The 20,094-nt window shown below is 43.0% G+C and overlaps 1 protein-coding gene across 3 annotated transcripts in view; it reads left to right on the top strand.

Annotated features, from left to right (window-relative positions):
* The window catches only part of MAP4K3 (mitogen-activated protein kinase kinase kinase kinase 3), a 142,923-nt gene that overhangs the window by 102,678 nt on the left and 20,151 nt on the right, over positions 1 to 20,094 (top strand). For all 3 annotated transcript variants that reach the window (XM_019549060.1, XM_019549059.1, XM_019549058.1), the window contains 5 exons: positions 3,406 to 3,490; positions 5,262 to 5,341; positions 13,936 to 13,996; positions 14,083 to 14,200; positions 17,830 to 17,888. In XM_019549060.1, the coding sequence (XP_019404605.1) occupies positions 3,406 to 3,490; positions 5,262 to 5,341; positions 13,936 to 13,996; positions 14,083 to 14,200; positions 17,830 to 17,888 (403 nt within the window). The remainder of the gene's footprint in view (positions 1 to 3,405; positions 3,491 to 5,261; positions 5,342 to 13,935; positions 13,997 to 14,082; positions 14,201 to 17,829; positions 17,889 to 20,094) is intronic.

Genomic DNA, 20,094 nt, shown 5'->3' with positions numbered 1-20,094 from the left:
GATCAGATCCAGACCTGTCAGTCACGAGCAGTTAGAGAATGCCCTCTCTCCTTAAAATCCCTCCAGTTTTATCTGCTTGGTACAGCTGCAGTAGGCTCAACCAGACTTCCTGGACATCAAGGAATATTTCAGTTTTTTAATATTTTTCTTCTTTAAACTAACAGCTTGGTTCAGTCAGCTGTCTGTCTTATTTTTAATGAGGCTCTGTTTGGTTTTGGCGGAGCCTGTCCTCTCAATCTCTGATGCTCTTTCTTGCTGAAGGAGTGCTCTGCAGGCTTCATGGAGACAACTAGAGTAAGACATGCAGAAGAAAGTGTTGGTGTCTCTTGCTCTTGCGTTCCTTTATCAAATATCTTGTTAAAGAGTTTGAGCAGCTCTGTGGGCTTAAGTGCCAGTTCCCTCAAAGCCTCAGTGCATCTCCCCTGGGCATGGAAAGATGCAGGCAGAATTGTAGTTGTAGTTTCAGGAAGGATCAGGCCTTTTTCAAAAAGCTACAAAGAAATTCACGGAAGGCCATGTAATCCACACTGGGTGCTGCTCTCCTGACTCTGGTCTCTGTCTCCCCCCTGTGCCTTGAGTAAGGGGCACTGGGCACAGAACCAGTGCCAAAATTCAGTAAGAGGTTTTTAGGGCCTTCTTTCTGCCCCTCCTAATCACCTGTCTTTCTGTCACTCAGAGCTTCTTAGGCTAGCATCTCCTGGAAAAGGAAGACTTTCTTGGTGTGTGTGAACCTCACACAGTAAAAGGAGATGGAATGTCTAGGAAGGCCCTTCTTGAGACATCATCCAGAGAGGTGCACATGAGAGAGGAGAGACTCAAAGAAGCACCTCCTCTTTTAAGGGCAAGCAGATTGCTAGCCACTTGCTAGTAGTCTTGCCCTAGAAAGTTATAAATAATACCTGTAAAAATTCATCCAAACCATTACCTTATGAACCAATTGAACTGTAATGGAAATGTTGTCACTTTTTGTTTTCTCCAGTAACGTAGGCTCCCTTCTATCTTCACTCACATAAGTCTTTGTAGTTTGAATTTTTCTCAGCTGTATTGTACCTTGATTCAGACTTGTAGTCCTCATACTTATAGCATGTTTTCCCTAATTAAAGTCAATAAATAGTCTTACTTTTGTCAAGTATCAGAGTCCATTTTAATAAAGTCTGCTAAACATCCATGGGACCAGCAGTATATAAATTCCCCAGGCCCTACTTTAGCCAGTGCCATGTTTCAGAATCACCTTCTCCAGACCTCACTGCCCAGAAGAGAGAGTATAATTTAGCTTGTTTTGGATGTTCACATTTAAAGGGTGAACAATCCTGCCTTTTACCATAAAAGCACACTTCTGTGAAATCCCTTTGTGATAGATCTATAGACTTTAGCGTGAAAAAGAATAGAAAAATGTACTGATGCTTACCTTAAAGTTGTTTTCCCTTCAAGTAATAAAATGCATAGATTTTAACCCACCCTGGAAACAAATGTTTCATTTAGAATAAAGGTGGAAATTGATAACCAAAGATTCAAGATAATTTCATTAGTGGACATGGTCTCTGTTCCATGCATAGGAGACAGAATTGTTTACTGTACTAGTGTGCCGTAAGTGACGTTTGTAATTTTGGAAGGTAGAACAGGATGAATCTAGTTGTTGAAAGTATTTCTACAAAAGGAATCTTTAAGGAGCAGAGCATTTCTTTTTTCGTCAGTTACTGACAGATCAGGTTCTATATGCAAGCTGTAAGCAGGCTGAAGTGAATTATCCATTGCAGTAGATTTGGGGATCTTATTTCTTAAAAGGACATTTTCAGGTAGCATGAATACATTTTACTGTTCTCAGGTTTGCCTTGGGCTCTGCAGACAACTGACTCACCTCCAGGTTTTAGAAGAGTATTAACAAAAAAGTTTCTATCTGTAAATGTTAACTCTGGATACAAGGTCAGCAGCTGATTTTTCCCTGTCAGGATTGCTTTCTAGCATAGACATAGTGGGCTTCAGTTGATAGGGCTAGACAGATTGTACATCTTTGCAAAGATAAGAATGGAAAAGGGCTTTCCACACCCCTTCCCCCCTGCCTGGCCAGGTTGGGACTGAGCCACTTTCTGTGTCGTGTGTGTCACGGGTCTCTCCCCACCCCACCCCGCTATGTGGCCATATGGGGCCAAGCCAAGTCTTCTTCCCCTACATAGCTGGATTGGGGCCAGGCTTCCCCCCTGTCCACACAGTTAGATGAGATTTTGCCATACCTGCCTTGGGTGCCGCGTTGGTCCACCAGCCGCATCCAACCTACAGAAGGATTGGGCACTGCCTATCTGGCCTGCCAAATTAAAGGCTGAGCTCCACTGCTGTAGAGCTCTTGGTCATGTTGATCTTGAGCCAGTAACTAGCTATGTACAAGGATACATCAACAAGACAGGTCAAAGTTTTTCAGAAAGAAACAAGTGTGGTACAGAAAGGCAGCTCTGCAAGCATAGAGAAGGTAGATGAATTGGTGTTTTCAGATGAGATCACCTAGAAATAATGTGCAGGTGAAGGAAATGAGACCAAAGACAGGGCCACTACAGGAAGATGGTTGGAGAATGAGGTGTCCCTTCAAAAGATATGCTGAAAAAATAGTGAGAGTGGTGGGAGAGAGAGCAAGACTGTGTAAAAGATTGCTGATAGATCAAGTAGTATAAATGCTGAGCTTTTAGGAAATGATCACTGGACATTGGTGAGAGTGCTCAACCTTGCCCCACTCATCCGTTCAGGTATCTGCTGCAAAGATCATTCTTGTAGCCTGCTGTAGATCATGTCATCCCTTTCTTTGCCACACTCCAGGAGCTCCTTTAATGCATCAAACATTAGATGTTTGTCTTTACTTTAAAGGCTTTTCTTTGGTTCTCGAGAGGAAATCAGATTCAAAGCAGGAAGAGAGGTGTAGGCTGTTCCCTTTCATCACAGAAGGTTAACACTGATGTTATTTTCTTTGAATTTCTCTTCTTCTGTCATTGCATTAAATTATTCTTAAAAATGGCTGAACTCTTAGTGCAAGCATCCAAAAAATACCATCTTTTTTTAAAATATAGATGTCTTTGAATTAAAGATGAGCCCAAATTCCTTGACTCTTCATATAAGAAGAAAAACCTCAAAGACTCATTTATAGAGATGCAACTCTTGTGGAGAATATAAGAGTTCTTTTTTGAATTTGTCACAAGCCATTTTTAAAAGAGATTTCATTTTTAAAAGTGTGACTTGTATATGAAAGAATGTAGTGTTCGCTTTCAGCAGATTCTAAACCTTGAAAATTATTATAGTTCTTCAATAAGGTGAAGCATATGCTATTAGAAATATATAATCATTAGAAATTTCACTGATGTATCAGGTTAGAGATTTAAATTCACTTGTTTTTTAATTAAATGTTTTATTTTTCTTTTTTAGATGGGTGCTTGCTTTTCAAAGGTTTTTAATGGATGCCCGTTAAAAATTCATTGTGCAACATCATGGATAAATCCAGATACAAGAGGTATATGATCACCCCATTTATTCTTTCATGAAGGCTCCAAGAATATAAACTCTGCATTTTAGATATCCAGGTTATTCCTTTTTAAAACAGTTTAATTTATGCGCATGAATTTTCCCTTTATTTGGATCACAACGTTAAGCTGTACAACATCCTTTGTTTTTGGTAATCCGAAATCCTATCCCATGAAGCTGAGGTGTCAATCCTGCTGTCTTGACCAAAAATAAATTCTTTCTTCCTTCTTCAGTTAATTTCCCTTGTGCTTCTCTTTGGGTATGTTCAGAGGTAGACCCAGAGGGGTGCACCCTTCTTTGATTCCTATTCCACCCAGATTTTCAAACTAAGTGCCTGGTAGTGGCAGAAACATTTCTAGTCAGGCAGTGCATGAGGAGTCAATTGACTTCACGGCTTATTAGAATCTACCTCAGGTTTACAAAATGTGGCCCACGGGTCGGATGTGGCCCGCCAGGCCATTGTATCTAGCCCAGAGGGCCCCTAAAAAATTTAGAAAATTAATATTAATCTGCCCTGGGCTGCCTGTCATATGGCCCTTGATGGCTTGCCAAAACTCAGTAAGTAGCCCTTTGCCTGAAATAATTACCTGCCCTGATCTACCTGATCCTGTATAAACTGTTAATTCCACAGGTGTTAACCACCAGCTCTTCTTTTTAATGCTCTTGATATTTCACCTGTCAAGGTATCCTTTGTTCTGCAGTTCTGCTGTTAGCTGCTCCTGTTAATGAGTTCCTGTTTCACAGCCCTGAAGATTATTTTTAACTCATTCCAGTGAAGTTATATTTGTTTTTGTCTAGGCTCCCAGAATATTAATAAAGTAGTAAATTGAAGAAAAATGTGTAGTTTATATGTGATGATACACCTCACCATCTGCACCCCCCATCTGCACCCCTCCCCTTTCAAAATTCTAGATCTGCTCAGAGATATGTTGATGTTCACTTCACTTTTGAAAAGTGGGGTGCAGAGAGGTGACACTTCCCTTTATATTTTAAAATACTTCAGTGCTATATGAAGTACTTTACAGAGTCCTGCTTACAAGGATGTAGAAATTGGTGATACTGGGTCCCCTGTTTTGCCTAATCATAATGCAGGAATAGCAAGATGCTGGTACTAAAATGATCAGCAACAAAATATTGATCTTTTCTGAATTTAAATTATCACCCATTAAGGTTGAGACTTCAAACTTTTCAGTGAACATTTACATTATCTGTATTGTTTGCAAGGTCAAAAGCACAGTATCAGTTGATATTCAGACCTTTGTAACCAAGAAGGGGAAGTGAGCTTGAATTTTCTTAAATTTTGCAAAAATTGATGGACCTGCCATAAAAAAGCTGGTTTAGCATTCCAATTGGTACCACCTTTTAGAAATAGCTGTGAAAGGGTTAATGACACTTTCTAAAAACTCTGTTGAATTGTTAGCGTGTACATCTTCATGTCAGTTTAAATGTGTAATGTTGATAGCAGGAAATTACATAAATTTTATGTTTATATAGTTTCTTCCAGTAGGATTTTTCTTGATCAGTCATTTTAACTGAAATAAGATGAGTCCCTCTTAATGTCTTGTGGGGCTTTTCAAATTTAAACTATTGCAGCTTTCTCCTATTTCCCTATCTAAGGAAAATTAAATAGAACAGATTGCTTGATGTATGCAACTCTCTCAGTAAAATGTTTCTTCATGAAGTCAGCTCCATACATGTATTATAATGCACTTCTTAAAATCTGAATGGATTAATTTTAATTTCTCTCTCTCTCCTTATAGATCAGTACTTGATATTCGGTGCAGAGGAAGGGATATATACCCTGAATCTCAATGAACTGCATGAAACATCAATGGAACAGGTGTGTGTTTTATTTCAAGACTTAGGAAAAGTTTCAGGCCTTGCCTTTTTTCAGCAATTAAAATAATTCAGTATAATGCAGAATGTAAGGTTTGTTTGTTTTGTGGGGGTAGTTTTGTTTTGTTTTTTAATCCTTTGAGCAGTTGTCCACATATACATTCTCATTTGTGAGCTTTCTTGTGCTTCTAAACCACTGGTTGTCAACCTTTTTAGACTCAAGGTACTCCTGCAAAATTCAGTAGCACGCCATTTTTTAAAACTAATTTAAAGACTATGTATTATAATTGTGATTAATTAAGATAGTAATTGATTAGACATAATCATAGGCATGCCACCACACCAAGTGCCTCCTGCAGATCAGGAAGAAGCTGTGACAGGAGTGTGTGCTTTTGCTGCTGCCCTTCCTAGTCTGAACCTGCATGGTGTCTCCTGGAAACAGAGACATGGGGCAGATGGAACTGTCCCTCATGCCTCTGTTATCAGAAGGCACACTGGAAGCAAACTGAGAAGCAGCTGCAAGAGAAAGTCACGCCTGCCTACATTACATTATGTGGGCAGACATGCCATTGCTGCTGCAGCTCTTCTTGGTTCAGCTCTAACATACCTCCCGAAAAGAGGCATGTCGGACAGTTCTTCCTGTTGGCAGTGGCAGCCTAGAGATAAATGCTGCTCCAAAAGGTAGAGCTGCCTTGCATGCTTCTGTTTTCAGGAGGCACTTTAGAGCCAAACCAGGAGGAAATGCAGCAAAAAAGACATGGTTGCCTGCATAATGGAGGCAGGCATACCTTTCTGCTGCAGCCACTTCTCTGTTTGGCTCTGATGTGCCTTCTGGAAATGGAGGCATGCAGTGCAATTCCACCTTGCACTAGTGCCAGTAGTGCTGGTGTTGCAGCATCTCTGGCAGGTTTTCTTGTCACGCCCAGGTTCTGCATCACCCTGGTTGAGTACTACTGTTCTAAGCTTTGAGTGAAGACATAGCAGTAGCTTTCAGTGAAGGCATAGACTTAGAAGTGTCCATATCCCTGATCCTCCTTGTGGACCTACACCTAAGAGATGCCCTGTTCTTCAGTTCTTCTCAACCACTTGTGTAGAGGAGGAGCATTTCTCTTGAGTTCCTAGCAGTCTTGAGGCCTTAGGAAATATCTCAGGAAACACCTCTGGTGATCCAGAAACAGTGTTTAAGAATTTTTTTCCCAGTTGAGGGCAGTCTGCAGCCATTATGTTGCTGCATGGTGCCTGCCCCTTGTTTGTCCCCCTACCCCTTCCAAGATGGTGCCATGAGGTGATCATATTTTGTAGCTTTCCCCCCAAAAAGGCACTTTTTTGTGTGTTCTTCCTGCTTGCTGTAGTCAGACTCTAAATGTTATGGTTCTGTTGTGGAGGTGGACAGTGTACTGGGGAGTGCACTTTGGAGACTGGGCTGAGTCACAGAAAGAGGTGAAACTGGAACTCAAGGCCATACAGAGGGCTTCTGTAGCATTTTCACTGCATTGTAGCATGTCACGTTCTGATGGTTATGGACAGCTGTGCTACAATTGCTCATTAATGTTTTGTAGTATAGAATCCATGCTAACAAATAGATGCCAGATATCTCTGCTGGAGCAAAGTGATGTATAGACTACCAAATCTATCCATCTGTAGTCAAGCATGTTTATTTTCCATCAGCTAAGGGTCTGGCAGTTGTTTTTGTCTTCCACTCCCCTCTAGAAGGATAGCATATGCATCCTCACCTGACAGCCCTCAGGCTTTTTTAAGGTCCAGTTCAACATTTTTCTGCAAGTAAGGGACTTGGTTGCCCCAATGGAATTTAATTTAGTTCTTAAATTTTTATTGAAAGCACCTTTCAAACCTATGATGACTTGTGTCCTTCTCCAGCTCTGTAAAAATGGCAAGTGAGTACATTGGCAAGTAGGATGGGTGAGATTCAATATCTTTTGGCAGATCCTCCTTATACAACCTCAACAAAATGACCCAAAGGACTCATTCTAAGTGCCTGCCTCGATTTGTTAGACTTTGAATTGGAGCAGTAGATTAACTTGCTAATTTCTTCCTAAAGCCTTATTCTTCATGAGTATAGAGGCTTTGCTGTACTTGCTATTTGTTGAAAGGACATTTGACCTACTATTTCCCACCAGATAAGCTGTTTAGAAAGTTCATATGTCTATGGCAGTGATACTGTGCACATTTGAATCCCACTCTTTTCCTTTTTCCTCAGAGTTAGTATTCTACAGGATATGTGGTTGAGAGGAAACTGAAGAGCAGGAAGTGTGTGCTACCCATTATCCCCTTTTTGTGGGACACCAGGAGGGGCTGGGCTAGGGTACATGTTTGAGGATCTCCTAAGATTTAAAAAAAAAAAAAAAGGCTTCTGTTGAGGCTCAGGGGTATGAGACACGCAGTTGAGAATGTATATGGGAATGGTACATCTCAAAGAAACCCAGTTGCTGGTAAGTAACTTCTTTTTCTCGGCAACCACATATGTTGTAGTTATACAAAGTGTTTCATTTTTAAGAGATTTCTTTTGGTTTCTCATAACCTTGTCAGACTTTTCCCATTCAGGCTGATAGTTTTTGAAGCATGATCTTTTGGCTGAGCTTTCAAAATATTTTGAGTATAAATGCAGATTTAAAGAAATCAACATAATCCCTGCATAGTGAAAATCTGCTTTTATTTGATTTATAAGATTTTTGCAGAAAGAATATTGTTGTTTGATTAAAATGCTCAAAGGGTTTTAATAAGAATCTGTTCTTCTGGTATTGTGCGTAAACAACTTGTTGGCTCTGGACAGCACTATGGACGCATCTGAACTAAGGCTGAGTTGAGAAGTAAGTCTGCCATATACTGGACGCATCTACACAAGTCAGTTTACAGCTCAGTAGATCTAATTATTGTGTAGTCAGCGTCTACACATGAGTAATCATGAGTAAATTTGCTATCTGGAAATACAAATAGCAGATTTACTCGTGATAAGTAACTACACAGTAGTGCACATGTAGACACTTGACCAGGAGCAAATGTGCTCCCAGGCAGCAGGGGGTGAGAGGTTGCTCCCTGACCCTGGAAGGTATCTGCTGCCAGGGCAAGCTCTGCCACTGGAACTCAGGCGGGGACACTGTCCTTCTGCTCTGACAGCAGGGAGCTCCCAGCCCCCGCTCTGCAATTGCAGGGCCAGACCTAGGAGATCCTTATCTCCTAGCCCAAGTCCTACAGTGGTAGGGCTGGGGCTGAGAGATCCTTGCCTCCGTAGCCTGTGTAAGATGCTTTTGTGGGAAGGAGGAGATAAATGTACTCACACCCTCTCTGCCTGAGGTAAGTCTAGGACCCAGGTCTCCCACCTCTGGAGCATAGGTCATTGGGCAAAAAGTGGGTGGAACTGTCTCCTTCTGAGGTCAGTGCTGCTGTCTTCATGGTCAAGCTAGCTAGTTTAAAGTTAACTTGAAACTGAGAGAGGCCCTGAGAGAGATTGCTGATGTGATAGTCCTCGCCTGCCAAAGCATTTTAAGGCTGTGTGTAGATAAAACGAGGGGCGTGTGTGCATGGCACTTCAAAGCAGGCTAGATGCTTTTGCACCACTTTAATGGTATTGGTTTTTGCACACCTCGGCGGCGTGTTGTGCATTAATTCCAGCCGCTGTAGGAAATTCGGCAGCATAATGCGCCTTGTATGACTTCATAGTATCGCAATGCTTAGGGTCAGAAGGGCCCGAAACAGATCATCAGGTCTGACCCGCTGCCCTGGGCAGGAACAGGTGCTGGGGTCATGTCACTCCAGCCAAATACCTGTCCAGCCTCCTCTTGAAGACCCCTAAGGTAGGAGAGAGTACCGCCTCACTTGGGGCCCATTCCAGAGTGACTGTAAAGTAATGTCTTCCTGAAATTCTCTCTAACAATTTGTGGCCATTATTCCTAGTAAACCCAGGTGGTGCCCAGGAGAACGGAGCCTCCCCCAATTCTCGCTGGTCCCCCCAGTGAGTTTGTAAATGGCCACCAGATCCCCTCTCAGCCTTCTCTTGTGGAGGCTAAATAGGTTCAGGCCCTTTAGTCTATCCTCATAGGGCCTGCCCCACTGCCCCTTGCCCATGCGAGTGGCAAATTGGGGTGCAGCAAACTAAAACTCCTCTGAGGACTTTTAGTTTGCTGCCCCTACAGCTGTGGAGTGAAGCACCGGGCTCTGTAGGAAGCCCTGCAGGCAGCCTGGGAGCAGCCCAGGAAAGCAGGCTCTACCCAAGAGAAGCTGTGAGCATTTTTTTTTTTCCCCCTGGGAGCCTGCCTGAGCTGCGCACGGGCCCGGTGCTTCCCGCTGTGGCTGTGGTGCCCCCTGGGACCACCGGAGCCAGGTGCCTGCAGGTGGGTGCTGCCTGGGAGGGGGTCACTGTTGCTGAGGGAAGCACCACCTCCCCCTGCAGCCCAGGGACTGCTCTGCCTGCTGGCAGCTTACCCTTCCCTCCCCACCAGAGATGCAGGTAAGTCAGTGGGGTGTGTGCATGCCACGGGTTTAATCGGCCCTAAATTGAAGCGATGTTTTTTAAAACCCACCACTTCATTTTAGGGACCCCGTTTCATCTACATACGCCCCATGAAACAGCAGAGAAAATAACTAGTGAAATTGGATTACATGCACACTTTCCTTTGTTCTCCTTGTATCACTACCATACTCCTTATTACATTGCCTAGTGAGTGTTGTTACCTAACAGCCTTTTTAAGGTGATCAGTGATTTAATCAAAAGTAGGAATAGTTGGTTATGTATACAGCCTCAGAGAACTGAGTGCTGGGAGGGGTGGGGGCACAAGTTTTAGGAATATCATTTTCCTTTCTGTCTTTCTTCTGGTCTAACTGCAGTCCAAGCTCAGAGTCGTAATGGAAAGCGTACTTACATAACTGTCAGAAGCTAACACAGGTCCCAGGGGTCTGAATTAAAGTAATATGATCTGCTGAAATTTGGGACAAGAGAAGAAAGGAAAACTAGCACCTCTGGTTTATATCATACTCTTATTCTAGTGAGCAGTTTGGAGTTGAGATATATATGGCTTCCTTCGAGCTGATTTTAAAAAAGGCTGAGAAGAATTAAGTCTTTTAGGGTAAAGTCTTTAGATCAGTCACAAGCTTTCTTCAAAAATGGAGAGGCCTCTAAAAATATGTTCAGTATCTCCAGAAGTGGACTTAATTTTATATATAGGAGAGCACATATAAACTAGATTCTTGAAATTGAATTGTGCACTTTGGAACTAAATGGATATAAGTGTGTTATATCCAAGATTTTGGAGGGCAATAAGAAAATCCATCTGCAAAGATCTCTATGACAATTTGTGTTTAGACACCACAGTTAGTAAACTGTTCTTTCTAGTGTACCAGAAACTAGTTTACTCAGCTGTCAAGGCAAAAACTGTATAGTCTCAGAAAAGAGGAAAACCACTGCTAGCATTAGTAAATAGATTTAAAGGAATTGGAAATTGTCAGAGACATAATGAGCAGGTCATAATGAGCACCCTGGTGGAGAGTGGTGTGGGAGGGGACAATATTCCTAGCTACTTTGAGGACTTATTTAAAAAAATGTGCCCCCCCCCAGCTGTTGCTGCTACAACAGGAGTATGGTGTGCATGCATCCAACTGCTGCTCTAACAGCAATGGCATGGGGCAGCTGCCGCCACTGCTACTACTGTTGCCCCTACTGAATCACAACTCCCAGCTGGGAGCTGGTGCCATTCTGGCACCTCTGTTGGCACCTGGCACTGGTGCCCTGCTCACCCACCCCATATTATGCTACCCAGTGGCAATCTTAAGACTTGCTAATTTAATCAAACATGCTGCATTTACTGAGAATAAAAACATTTGGTACTGCTTTACATTAATAGAGAAGATTGCTGTCTATTTAAATTTGAAAACTACTTAAAATAAGAATTCTGGTCAACTTAAAGCAACATTTTATATGCTGCCTCTGAATCTTACTAAAAGCAAGTACATAAAATAAATTTCACTAAGTGTAGCGGGGTGGGCAAAATATGGCCCACGGGCTGGATTTTACCCATCATGGGATTTTTTCTGCCCCACTCGGGTCCTGCAGCCCTGCCAGCCTAGATGGAGGGGGCGAACCTGGGCCATGGTGTTTGTAGCCGGCTCTGCTGCCCCCAGGTTCATGGTGGGACTGGGGTGGCACAGCAGCTGGACTCAGCTTCCTGGCAGCTCTTTCTGGCTGCCACTGCCAGTGTTGCTGCCACCCACCAGACCTGGCCCGGCTGCCTAGGCACCCCAGCCCATCTGCCCTACACTGTCTCCTCCAGGGGCACCGGATGGAGCAGGCTGGCAAGCGGGGTCTCTGTGAAAACCAGCCCGGGACCATTGCAGGCAGGGCACGCTTGGCCAGGCAGATGGGATGGGCCACAGGTGGGCAGAGATGAGTGGCTAGGCCAGGAGCAGGATGGGTGGCTAGGGTCAGGATCATGGAGTGGTGGCAGTGCAGGACCATACTGGGAGCAGATCATGGCTCTGCCGTGGGCCCCAGCTCTATCCTGTCACTGCCCCACAATCCTGGCCCTGTCTGCCCACCCATCCTACTCCCAGATGCCACTGCCCACCGCCCTATCCCCATCACCTAGCTAAGCGTGCCCTGCTCGCAGGGGTCCCAGCCCATTCTCCATTAAGACCCTGCTCCTCTGTCCAGTACCCCTGAACTGGTCTAGTAATCTATCACTTAGGGAGTTCTGGTGGGGGGGAGGGTGTTGACCTGGTCCACAGCAGCTCATCAGAACTCCCTAAATGTCCCCCCAGCCCAAATAATTGACCACCCCAATATACAGTTTATGTATACCCAAGGAATTCTATTAATTAATTCTAACCTAACAAAACTCTTGGGTTAGAGGCAATACCTTTTATTAGACCAACTAAATAGTAGCAAAAAAAATTCTTTGCAAGCTTTTGGGTCCAAACACACTTCTTCAGGCTGAGGAGAATTCAAATATTGTAAAAAGTCTCCCGGGTAGAAAAGAAACTTCATTTTGCACAGGGGATGGAGAGAATAGAAGTTTATTCCCCTGGGTAACTCAGCCATTTTGGGAGAGAGTTGTTCTGTGATATGTTGATTAGGCAGGCTTCATCCCTGGAGGTGTCCAGTAGGGCTGTGCAAAGCTTCGACTTAATATTCGATTCAACAAATATTTGACATATTCGACCTTGAAGAGTGAAAGTTGAGTCGAATAGTAGCTGGTCGAATAGCTGTTGAATCGAATACCAGTAGTCGAATATTAACAGCGCGGGTCAAATATTCGACTTGCCTATACTGGATTCCCTGTGGGGGGGGGGGAAAAAGGAAAGTAAGGAGGGAGAGGGGGAAGGAGTGCTTTCATGACTGACATGTGTGGCTAGCCAGTGACCTGTCAGCATTCTCTGAGGTCTCTTCCAATCCCAGTGCTCTGGGGGAGGGACAGAGAAAATGCATAAAAGGCCTCAGTTTTTCAGCTTCCCTGCTTTCTGCCTTGGGGTCGGTTTCTGAGCTGCTGGTGTTCTCCAGCACCTCTGCATCAGACCATGACAGCTAGAAGCCTTGATCTTCAACAGAGTCCCTGCTTGCAATGCCAGCGACAGGGATTTCTGAGAACTTTGTGCTTTTATTTTGTAACTATTTTCATATTAGTTTACGCTTATATTGGATAGGGTTAGTAGTAGCCTAGGATCTATTCTATATATAGGAATTTAGTTTATAATTTTTTTTTTAATACATCATTCATTCTTTCCACCACACCAGTGCTTCTCAATATATTATCTACACACATAAACACATTTTCATAACATCCAGAAATCTAATCCGTGGCGCACAGCACACTTAGAGGTTCCAGTTTACATACGAAGGAACACATTATGAAGTGGGGTGGAAAGGCAGATGGCCACACTGGCCAGTCTGCACGAAGGAGAACAAGGGGGGTTGCAAGCGGGAGAGCTGCAGTTTCTCCCCCCCACCAAAATCAGATGCAGCCTCTTTCCTCCCGCTACAAGGGATGAGACTGCACAGGGCACCAAGTTTCATCGAGATCAGACAAGAAATGCCAAAGTTATAGCCTGCTTCAACCTTACCCATTATAGCCTATAGGGAAATCGAAGTAGCTCGAATATTCGACTGAGCTTCGACTCGAAGCGGACGGCAAATCAAAGTGGGACCCGATTTAATATTCGACATGGCTGTCGAATCGAATATTACATGCTTTGCGCAGCACTAGTGTCCAGTGTCAGTCAGGGAGGTGAAAAAATTGTCTTTCTTGGCTAGCAATGAAGTTTCCATTTCCAGACAGCTAAAATATGGTATCTTCCATATTTCAGCTATATAAATTTTTTTCCTACTATTTAGTTGATCTAATAAAAGATATTGCCTCTAACCCAAGAGTTTTGTTTGTCTATAATTCTTAGACCACCATGGCTACAACATATATCATTAATTCTAAAATCTGTGTAAATATTATTTGTTTAACTTTTCTCAGGCTCTTTTTTGTTACCAACAGATAGCAACGTTAACTCGGTTTTGTTGTTTATCCAGATAGTAACTTATAAATTTATTGCATTATATAGCCTTTTGTGCGTATTAAATTTAATGCATCTTTTCTTTAACAGTTGTTTCCCCGAAGATGCACGTGGCTGTATGTAATGAACAATTGCTTGTTATCAATATCTGGTAAGAGTTTCTGTTATCTTTGAATGTCAGTATTTGAGCCCAGTTTATTTTATATTTGAAACATTATTTTGTTTTTTAATCTTCAGGTAAAGCTTCTCAGCTTTATTCACATAATTTACCAGGTCTCTTTGATTATGCACGACAAATGCAAAAGTTACCTGTTGCTATTCCAGCACACAAGCTTCCTGACAGAATACTCCCCAGGTAAATATACATTACTTAAATGTATCAGCAATGTTCAGTGGAACACCTTAATTCTGAGACTCCAGGATAGTTGCATGAAATAATGGGGATTCCAAGTAATTTGCAGCTATAGTCTCAAGTTCAGGTTCAAATGAATTCCTCCTACTGGCATTATTTAGAGCATAAGCACATAAATCAAGAGAAGAACTTGTGTGTATTCCAGCATGAAAACTTGAATTCTCCATATTTAATTTTCTTGCCCAGAGAGAGGCTTTAGGTTTGATTCTGATCTCTTTACCACTCTGGAATTACTCATGTGTTTCTAAGGCTACAAATTGTTCCTTCAGGGAAGCTCTGGCTGTTTCTGTTGTAAAACAACCCCCGGGAGTCAGGTTCAGGTATATTTATACAAGAACCAGGGGGAAGAGATTGAAACAGTACCAATTAGGAAGTGTTCAACTTTTGTCCCAGCCTGAGGTATTAAAGAAAGGATACTTTCTTTTCAGAGACAAGTCTTGTAACCACGGAGCTACTAATAAAACCAGAAACAATAATCACCCCAGCAGAGGCTGAGTGTGACTGCGCCATATTGTGCTGCCAACCCAGCATTGGTTTAAAAAGACAAAATTATGAATGCTTAGATCCATGAAACATTGGATATACAGGAATCCATAATTATCCTTTATTTACCTGCAGAAGCCTGGAGTTGTGCATTCCTCCTTCACTCTGTTTCTAGTGATAAGGAGTCTTCTTAAATATGAGGTACTCCCATAGGAAATGGAGTATATGTTAGATTTAGAAGCAACAGAACAAGTTTCCTTAGGAGAAGAAATGAGGAATAAGTGTACTTAGCTGCATAGTGAATAGGTAGATAGCTTAAAATAAACCTGTTTCTAAAATAAAAGTTTCTGTTCCAGTTCCTTTCCTCTTTATTTTTGAAACTTTCTCATTAGACCAAAACAGAAGGTTAAAGAAGTACTTTTTCCACAATAAGATTACAAAGCTCTGGCAATAAATGTAATGCAAATTCTGTATGGAGTCCCACAGATGATACTTGCCAGCAAACATCGTATAAAATTGGAGCGATCCTTAGGAGGCTGTGGTGTCTCAAAATAGTCCAGGTGTCAAATTAAAGACCCAGTCTGCTACCCCAAGGGGATTAGTTTGCAATTTAGCGTAGCCTCCATGAGCCATAACATACCTTCTACTTGAGAGAGAGAGAAATGGTGAAAATAACCTAACTGAGGATTCAGGTTGGAGATGGCATTGATGTTTATAAGGCAGAACAGATCACCAGAGTACTTCACAGTATTATAACTTCTTAACAGATGGACTTATCAGCAGTTATGATTCCCAGCTTTCTGAGATTACAATTTGTAGCCCTGAATTTATTAATCATAGTTAGGAATGGTTTCTGTGAAGTTGCCTGCAGACAGCTGTTAAATGAACCAAAACTGTATTCTCCCTGGAATTTAAATCTGATTTTTGCAACATCTATCTCACCCACTTTATGAATTATTTCACAGTTTGTCTTATTTTCCTCATTCCCCATTAGCCAGGAGGCTATGCAGATTGAGAACACCAGTAGCAGTGGACCAATGTGGTCAATTTTACAAGGTCAGGATCATCATGAGATTACCAAAATAGCTCCAGCACAAGATGACATTTCATCTACATTCCAAAGGGCTCAGGAAACTTCCTGTCTAGTCCCATCACATCCCAAGAAAAATGTTGTGCTGCCTGAATATGGAAAGGGCAGTCACAATGCACATAAGCAGGACAGTAATTTTGATATTCCACGTTGCTGTTTGCTGTCGTCTTCCCCTCAGTAAAAGGCATCCACAGGACACAGTAACCGTGCAGATTACAAAATGCATATTTGAAATACAGAAATAGCAAGATAAATGATCTTTCTACTGCATCCTAAAGCACTTTACCATGGTTGCCAAGAGCTTCCTGAAGAATGAGCTCAGTATGAAAAATGTAAATGAAGTGAGAGTAAAATTCTCTGAAGAGAAAATGCAAAGTAGAATTCAAAGCAGCTGCATGGGCTTCAGCACATACATTTGCAGAATGTTACAAGCTTGATTTATGAGGCTTAGAACATTTGGAGGTAGCAGAGTGCTACAGGTTGCAATCGTCATGGTCTCCAAACCAGCTTCTTTTCCTTGACTCTTTTGGAGTTCTTGCCAAGTCTTTCATGATTTCTTCCCTGCCATAGCTTGAAGCAGTGCTTCATCTTCCTCTTCCTTCTCAGCCTGTCAGCCCTTTTTGACTGTGTTTTTTTTCCCTTGAAACGAAAGAAGGAAAGTGTTGTTAAACTCAGTCCTTTCCTTGTTCTGTCCATGATTCTCAAGTAGGTTATTCAGTGTTATTAATGGGATCTTCTTCATTCTCTCCATCTTCCTGTGCTGTTCCATCATGGCTCCATTCTTGGCCTTTCTCTTCTCTTTGGATACCTTGCTTATGTATAATGCCCTTTACAAATACAAATTGAAATGTCCTGTCTTTGCTGATGACTCTATAATCTACCTCTTCTACAAACTTGTAACTTGTTCAATTTAAAATTTTAGACTTTCTCATTTCCCTGTACTTGAATGTCTGATCATCAGCTGAAGCTCAGCAACGCAAAACCAAACCTCCTAAACTACCTATTTCCAAAGTCTTTTCCATCCATCCTTTCTCTGCAACTGTGGCCAACACCTTATCAATTATGCATTGTATCTGTCTAACATCTTCCACCCTGCTCTTTCTCTTGATTCTCACATACAACTTGTGTTCACATTTTAGCTCAATCATTTTGGATAACATCTTTAAGATACTTTTCCTGTTCATCCATATGACCAAAAGGTCTTGCTCAAGCTGTTGCCATCTTGCAGTTCAGATATTTTAATGTCCTTTTCTCTGTCTCTGTTGGATGTAGCCTCCACCCCCACCGCTGTATCTTTTCATAAACCTTCTGCAAATTTTTCCCACAGGTATGCCCAAAACTACTTCACTGTCATCCTTCAGATCTAATTATAAGTTCTGTTCTGATTATAAATTAGCCCTGCATATAAGTTGACCCCATGTTTTGGGGTTTAATTTTAACTGCAGTAAAAGACCTTGAACTGTGGTTGCCCTTAAAAATCTCACAGGAGAATCATATTTAACCAGGAAAAGAACTCAGAGTTAAATCCAATACAAACAATGAAACACAGCCAAAGTTAAAAAAAAAATAAAAATAAAAAAATGACTTTGTACTTCTATTGCTTGCACGAAATTTATGACAGTAGGGGGCCTGTTTATAGGTTAAATGCCAAAAGTGAAAGTAGTTGTTATAGTTTGTTTGGAGTGGAAGAAAAGGTAGCTCTCTGAGCAGGACAAAGCAGTATTTGAGTTGTCCATTTTGAAGGATAAGTGGTCGCAAATAGTAGCTCTAGTTACTGTAAGTTAGGTTTAACTGCTTCCAAGCTCCAGGGGAGACAAACATGTCTGTCTATAAATGTGCTAGGGGTATTGTTTTCAAGAAAAAAATAGATAAGTACCGTATGATTCCCTTGTTTTAGTTCTTTTGAGTGGATATTATTCCCTTTATTGCGCATCTTAATAAGTAGGAGATGGAGTTGCTGTTTTTAGCAGATTAATAATTTTGTTTTTGTATCCTGTAGGAAGTTTGCTGTATCTACTAAAATTCCTGACACCAAATGGTGTCAAAAATGTTGTGTTGGTAAGTAATGGCACACCAAAGATACTTCAGCAAATAGAATATTTGGTGACTGTTTACATCACGTGTTTAGGCCGCCTTTCATGAAAAATCTATCTGGTGGCATATAGGAAGCTAACATTCAACTATGGACAATGACTTCTGGCACTGCCTTCAGCAGTTTGGATTAATATAGATTGATGCTGTGGGTCTGCTTTGTTTTCTTGCAGCTCTAGCAAAATCTAAAAGGCCAGTGTAGGTTCTCTAGAAACAGTGCCAAGTAAAGTAGGGCCCAGTGCAGCCACCACTTAAGAGTTGCCACAAAGCACCAAAAGGTTTCTGTTCAGTAAATGTTCATAAAAAGCAGGAAAATCGCTGTATTTGCGTGCTTACATGGTCTTTTCCCAAAAACCATACCTCTAAAACTGGCATGCATGCTTTCAGTAGAAAGGCTGATTTCTGCACTGGAATTGAAGCACAGGGACAATGTAATAGCTACAGGGATTGTCCTTCACAGCCAAGGATGGGGAAGGGTGTTATAGTTTCACAGTTTGTTTCAACCTTTTCACAGCTGCTGCTGAATTAACAATAGCTTTTGCCAATTTGGCAGCAGCCGTAAGAGGGTTAAACTATAGCTGTTGCCTGTATAGATGGTCAGGATTCAGCCATAACTCTGTAAATGTCATCATTCATCCTGCCTTCCCAAAATGAGGTGAGGTTTTGGGGGGTTTTTTATATGGTGGTACACAGTTTGTAAGAAAACACAGTACTTGTTGCATGAACTCTCAGATCACGTGGTGTAGTTCCCTGTAAGCACACAACACAGAGCACATTTTCAGTTTCTTACATAAGCAATAGTGCAGTATCACCGTGTTGTGGGGGATGAGGAGGAGCTTTACAAGGCAGTTGATTAGAGTTAGGTGCTTAACTGCCATCTGTGTCTTTGAAAATCTCCCAAGTGCTGCTAGTGCATCTTTGTCACTTGTTTGTCTTATCCACCTGTAATGTCTTTTGGGCTTGTAAAATTCTTTCGGGCGATAGATATCCTTTGTTATACGTTTATTTGTTGCCTAACCTAATAAGCAGAGGATCTGGGTTTTCTGTTTCTTGTGGGAAAACAGAGAAAAACATGGATTTTTACCCCTTTACCTGAGGAAATGGTGGATTTTTCATTTTAGCAGAGAAACCTGCAGATTTTACTCTTTTACAAAGAGCTCTCTGCAGGCTGGCAGAATTCCAGCCTGCAGGGGACTGGGGTGAGCCGAAGGAGGGCGGTCAGGCGGGGGGGGCCCAGGCAACCTGGAGAGTAGCTCCAGCAGGTAAGTTGGGGGAGTTTAAATGAGGCCCCCATAGAGAGGGAGGGAGTTGGGTGGGACTGGGGCTGGGGATAGGGTGCTGCCCAACCAGGAGTTGCTTGGACCCCAGGGCTGCAATGCGCAGCCACAGGGCCCTAGTGGGGAGCAGAATGGGGTTGCAGGTGGCTTATCCAGGGTGCTGGGGCCAGTTCCTCACTGCTGTGTGCACTCCCAGTGGGGTGGGGGGGGACACGTACCCCCCCAAATCTGTTCAGGGGGTGGAGGCAGGTGCAGGCTGCCCTCTCTGGGTGTGGGCTTCCTGCCCTGCTGCCCTCCCTTGGGGCCTCCACAGCCCAGCAGGTGGGAAGCACTGCTGCAGGGCAGAGCGAGGCTGCATGGGGAAGCTGCTTGCCACTGCAAGCTCCATGCTTCCCTAGCGAGGTGTCCTGTGTGTAAGTGAGAGCAGTGAGGGGCACAGCCCTGCAGCTGCCACCCCTTCTGCTGCCGTGCCAGGAGGGGACACCTCGTCAGGGCAGTGTAGACCTCGCAGCAGCAAGCAGCTTCCCCGCTGTGCCCTGCAGCATTGGGTCACATCTGCTGGGCTGTGCAGGTCCTGGAGAAGGGCAGTAGGACAGGGAGCCCGACCCCACACCTGCCCGTAACGTCAGTGGGCAGGCAGCAGGGTTGGGGGACCGAGGTTTTGCACTCTGCTACAGCAGCTGCTGCCTCCTGTGGATGGTAGCTAGGGCTCAGGCACTGCTGCGGGTGACAGAGGGATGCGGACCCAGGTCCCTGACCCTATAGCCCTGGCAGCTGGGGGACGCAGGGGGATATGGGTCATGGACAAGGGGCACCAGCAGGGCCAGGGGGCTGTGGTTTCAGAGTGAGGGGCCTGGACCTGCATTCTGTGAACTAAGGGGGCAGGGGGATGTCTC

The sequence above is a fragment of the Crocodylus porosus genome, unplaced genomic scaffold (assembly GCF_001723895.1).
Source record: "Crocodylus porosus isolate Cpor-Errol unplaced genomic scaffold, CroPor_comp1, whole genome shotgun sequence".
Taxonomy (NCBI): Eukaryota; Metazoa; Chordata; order Crocodylia; family Crocodylidae; genus Crocodylus; species Crocodylus porosus.
The sequence above is the reverse complement of the archived record's forward strand: the minus strand, read 5'-3'. Positions and strand labels throughout refer to the sequence as shown.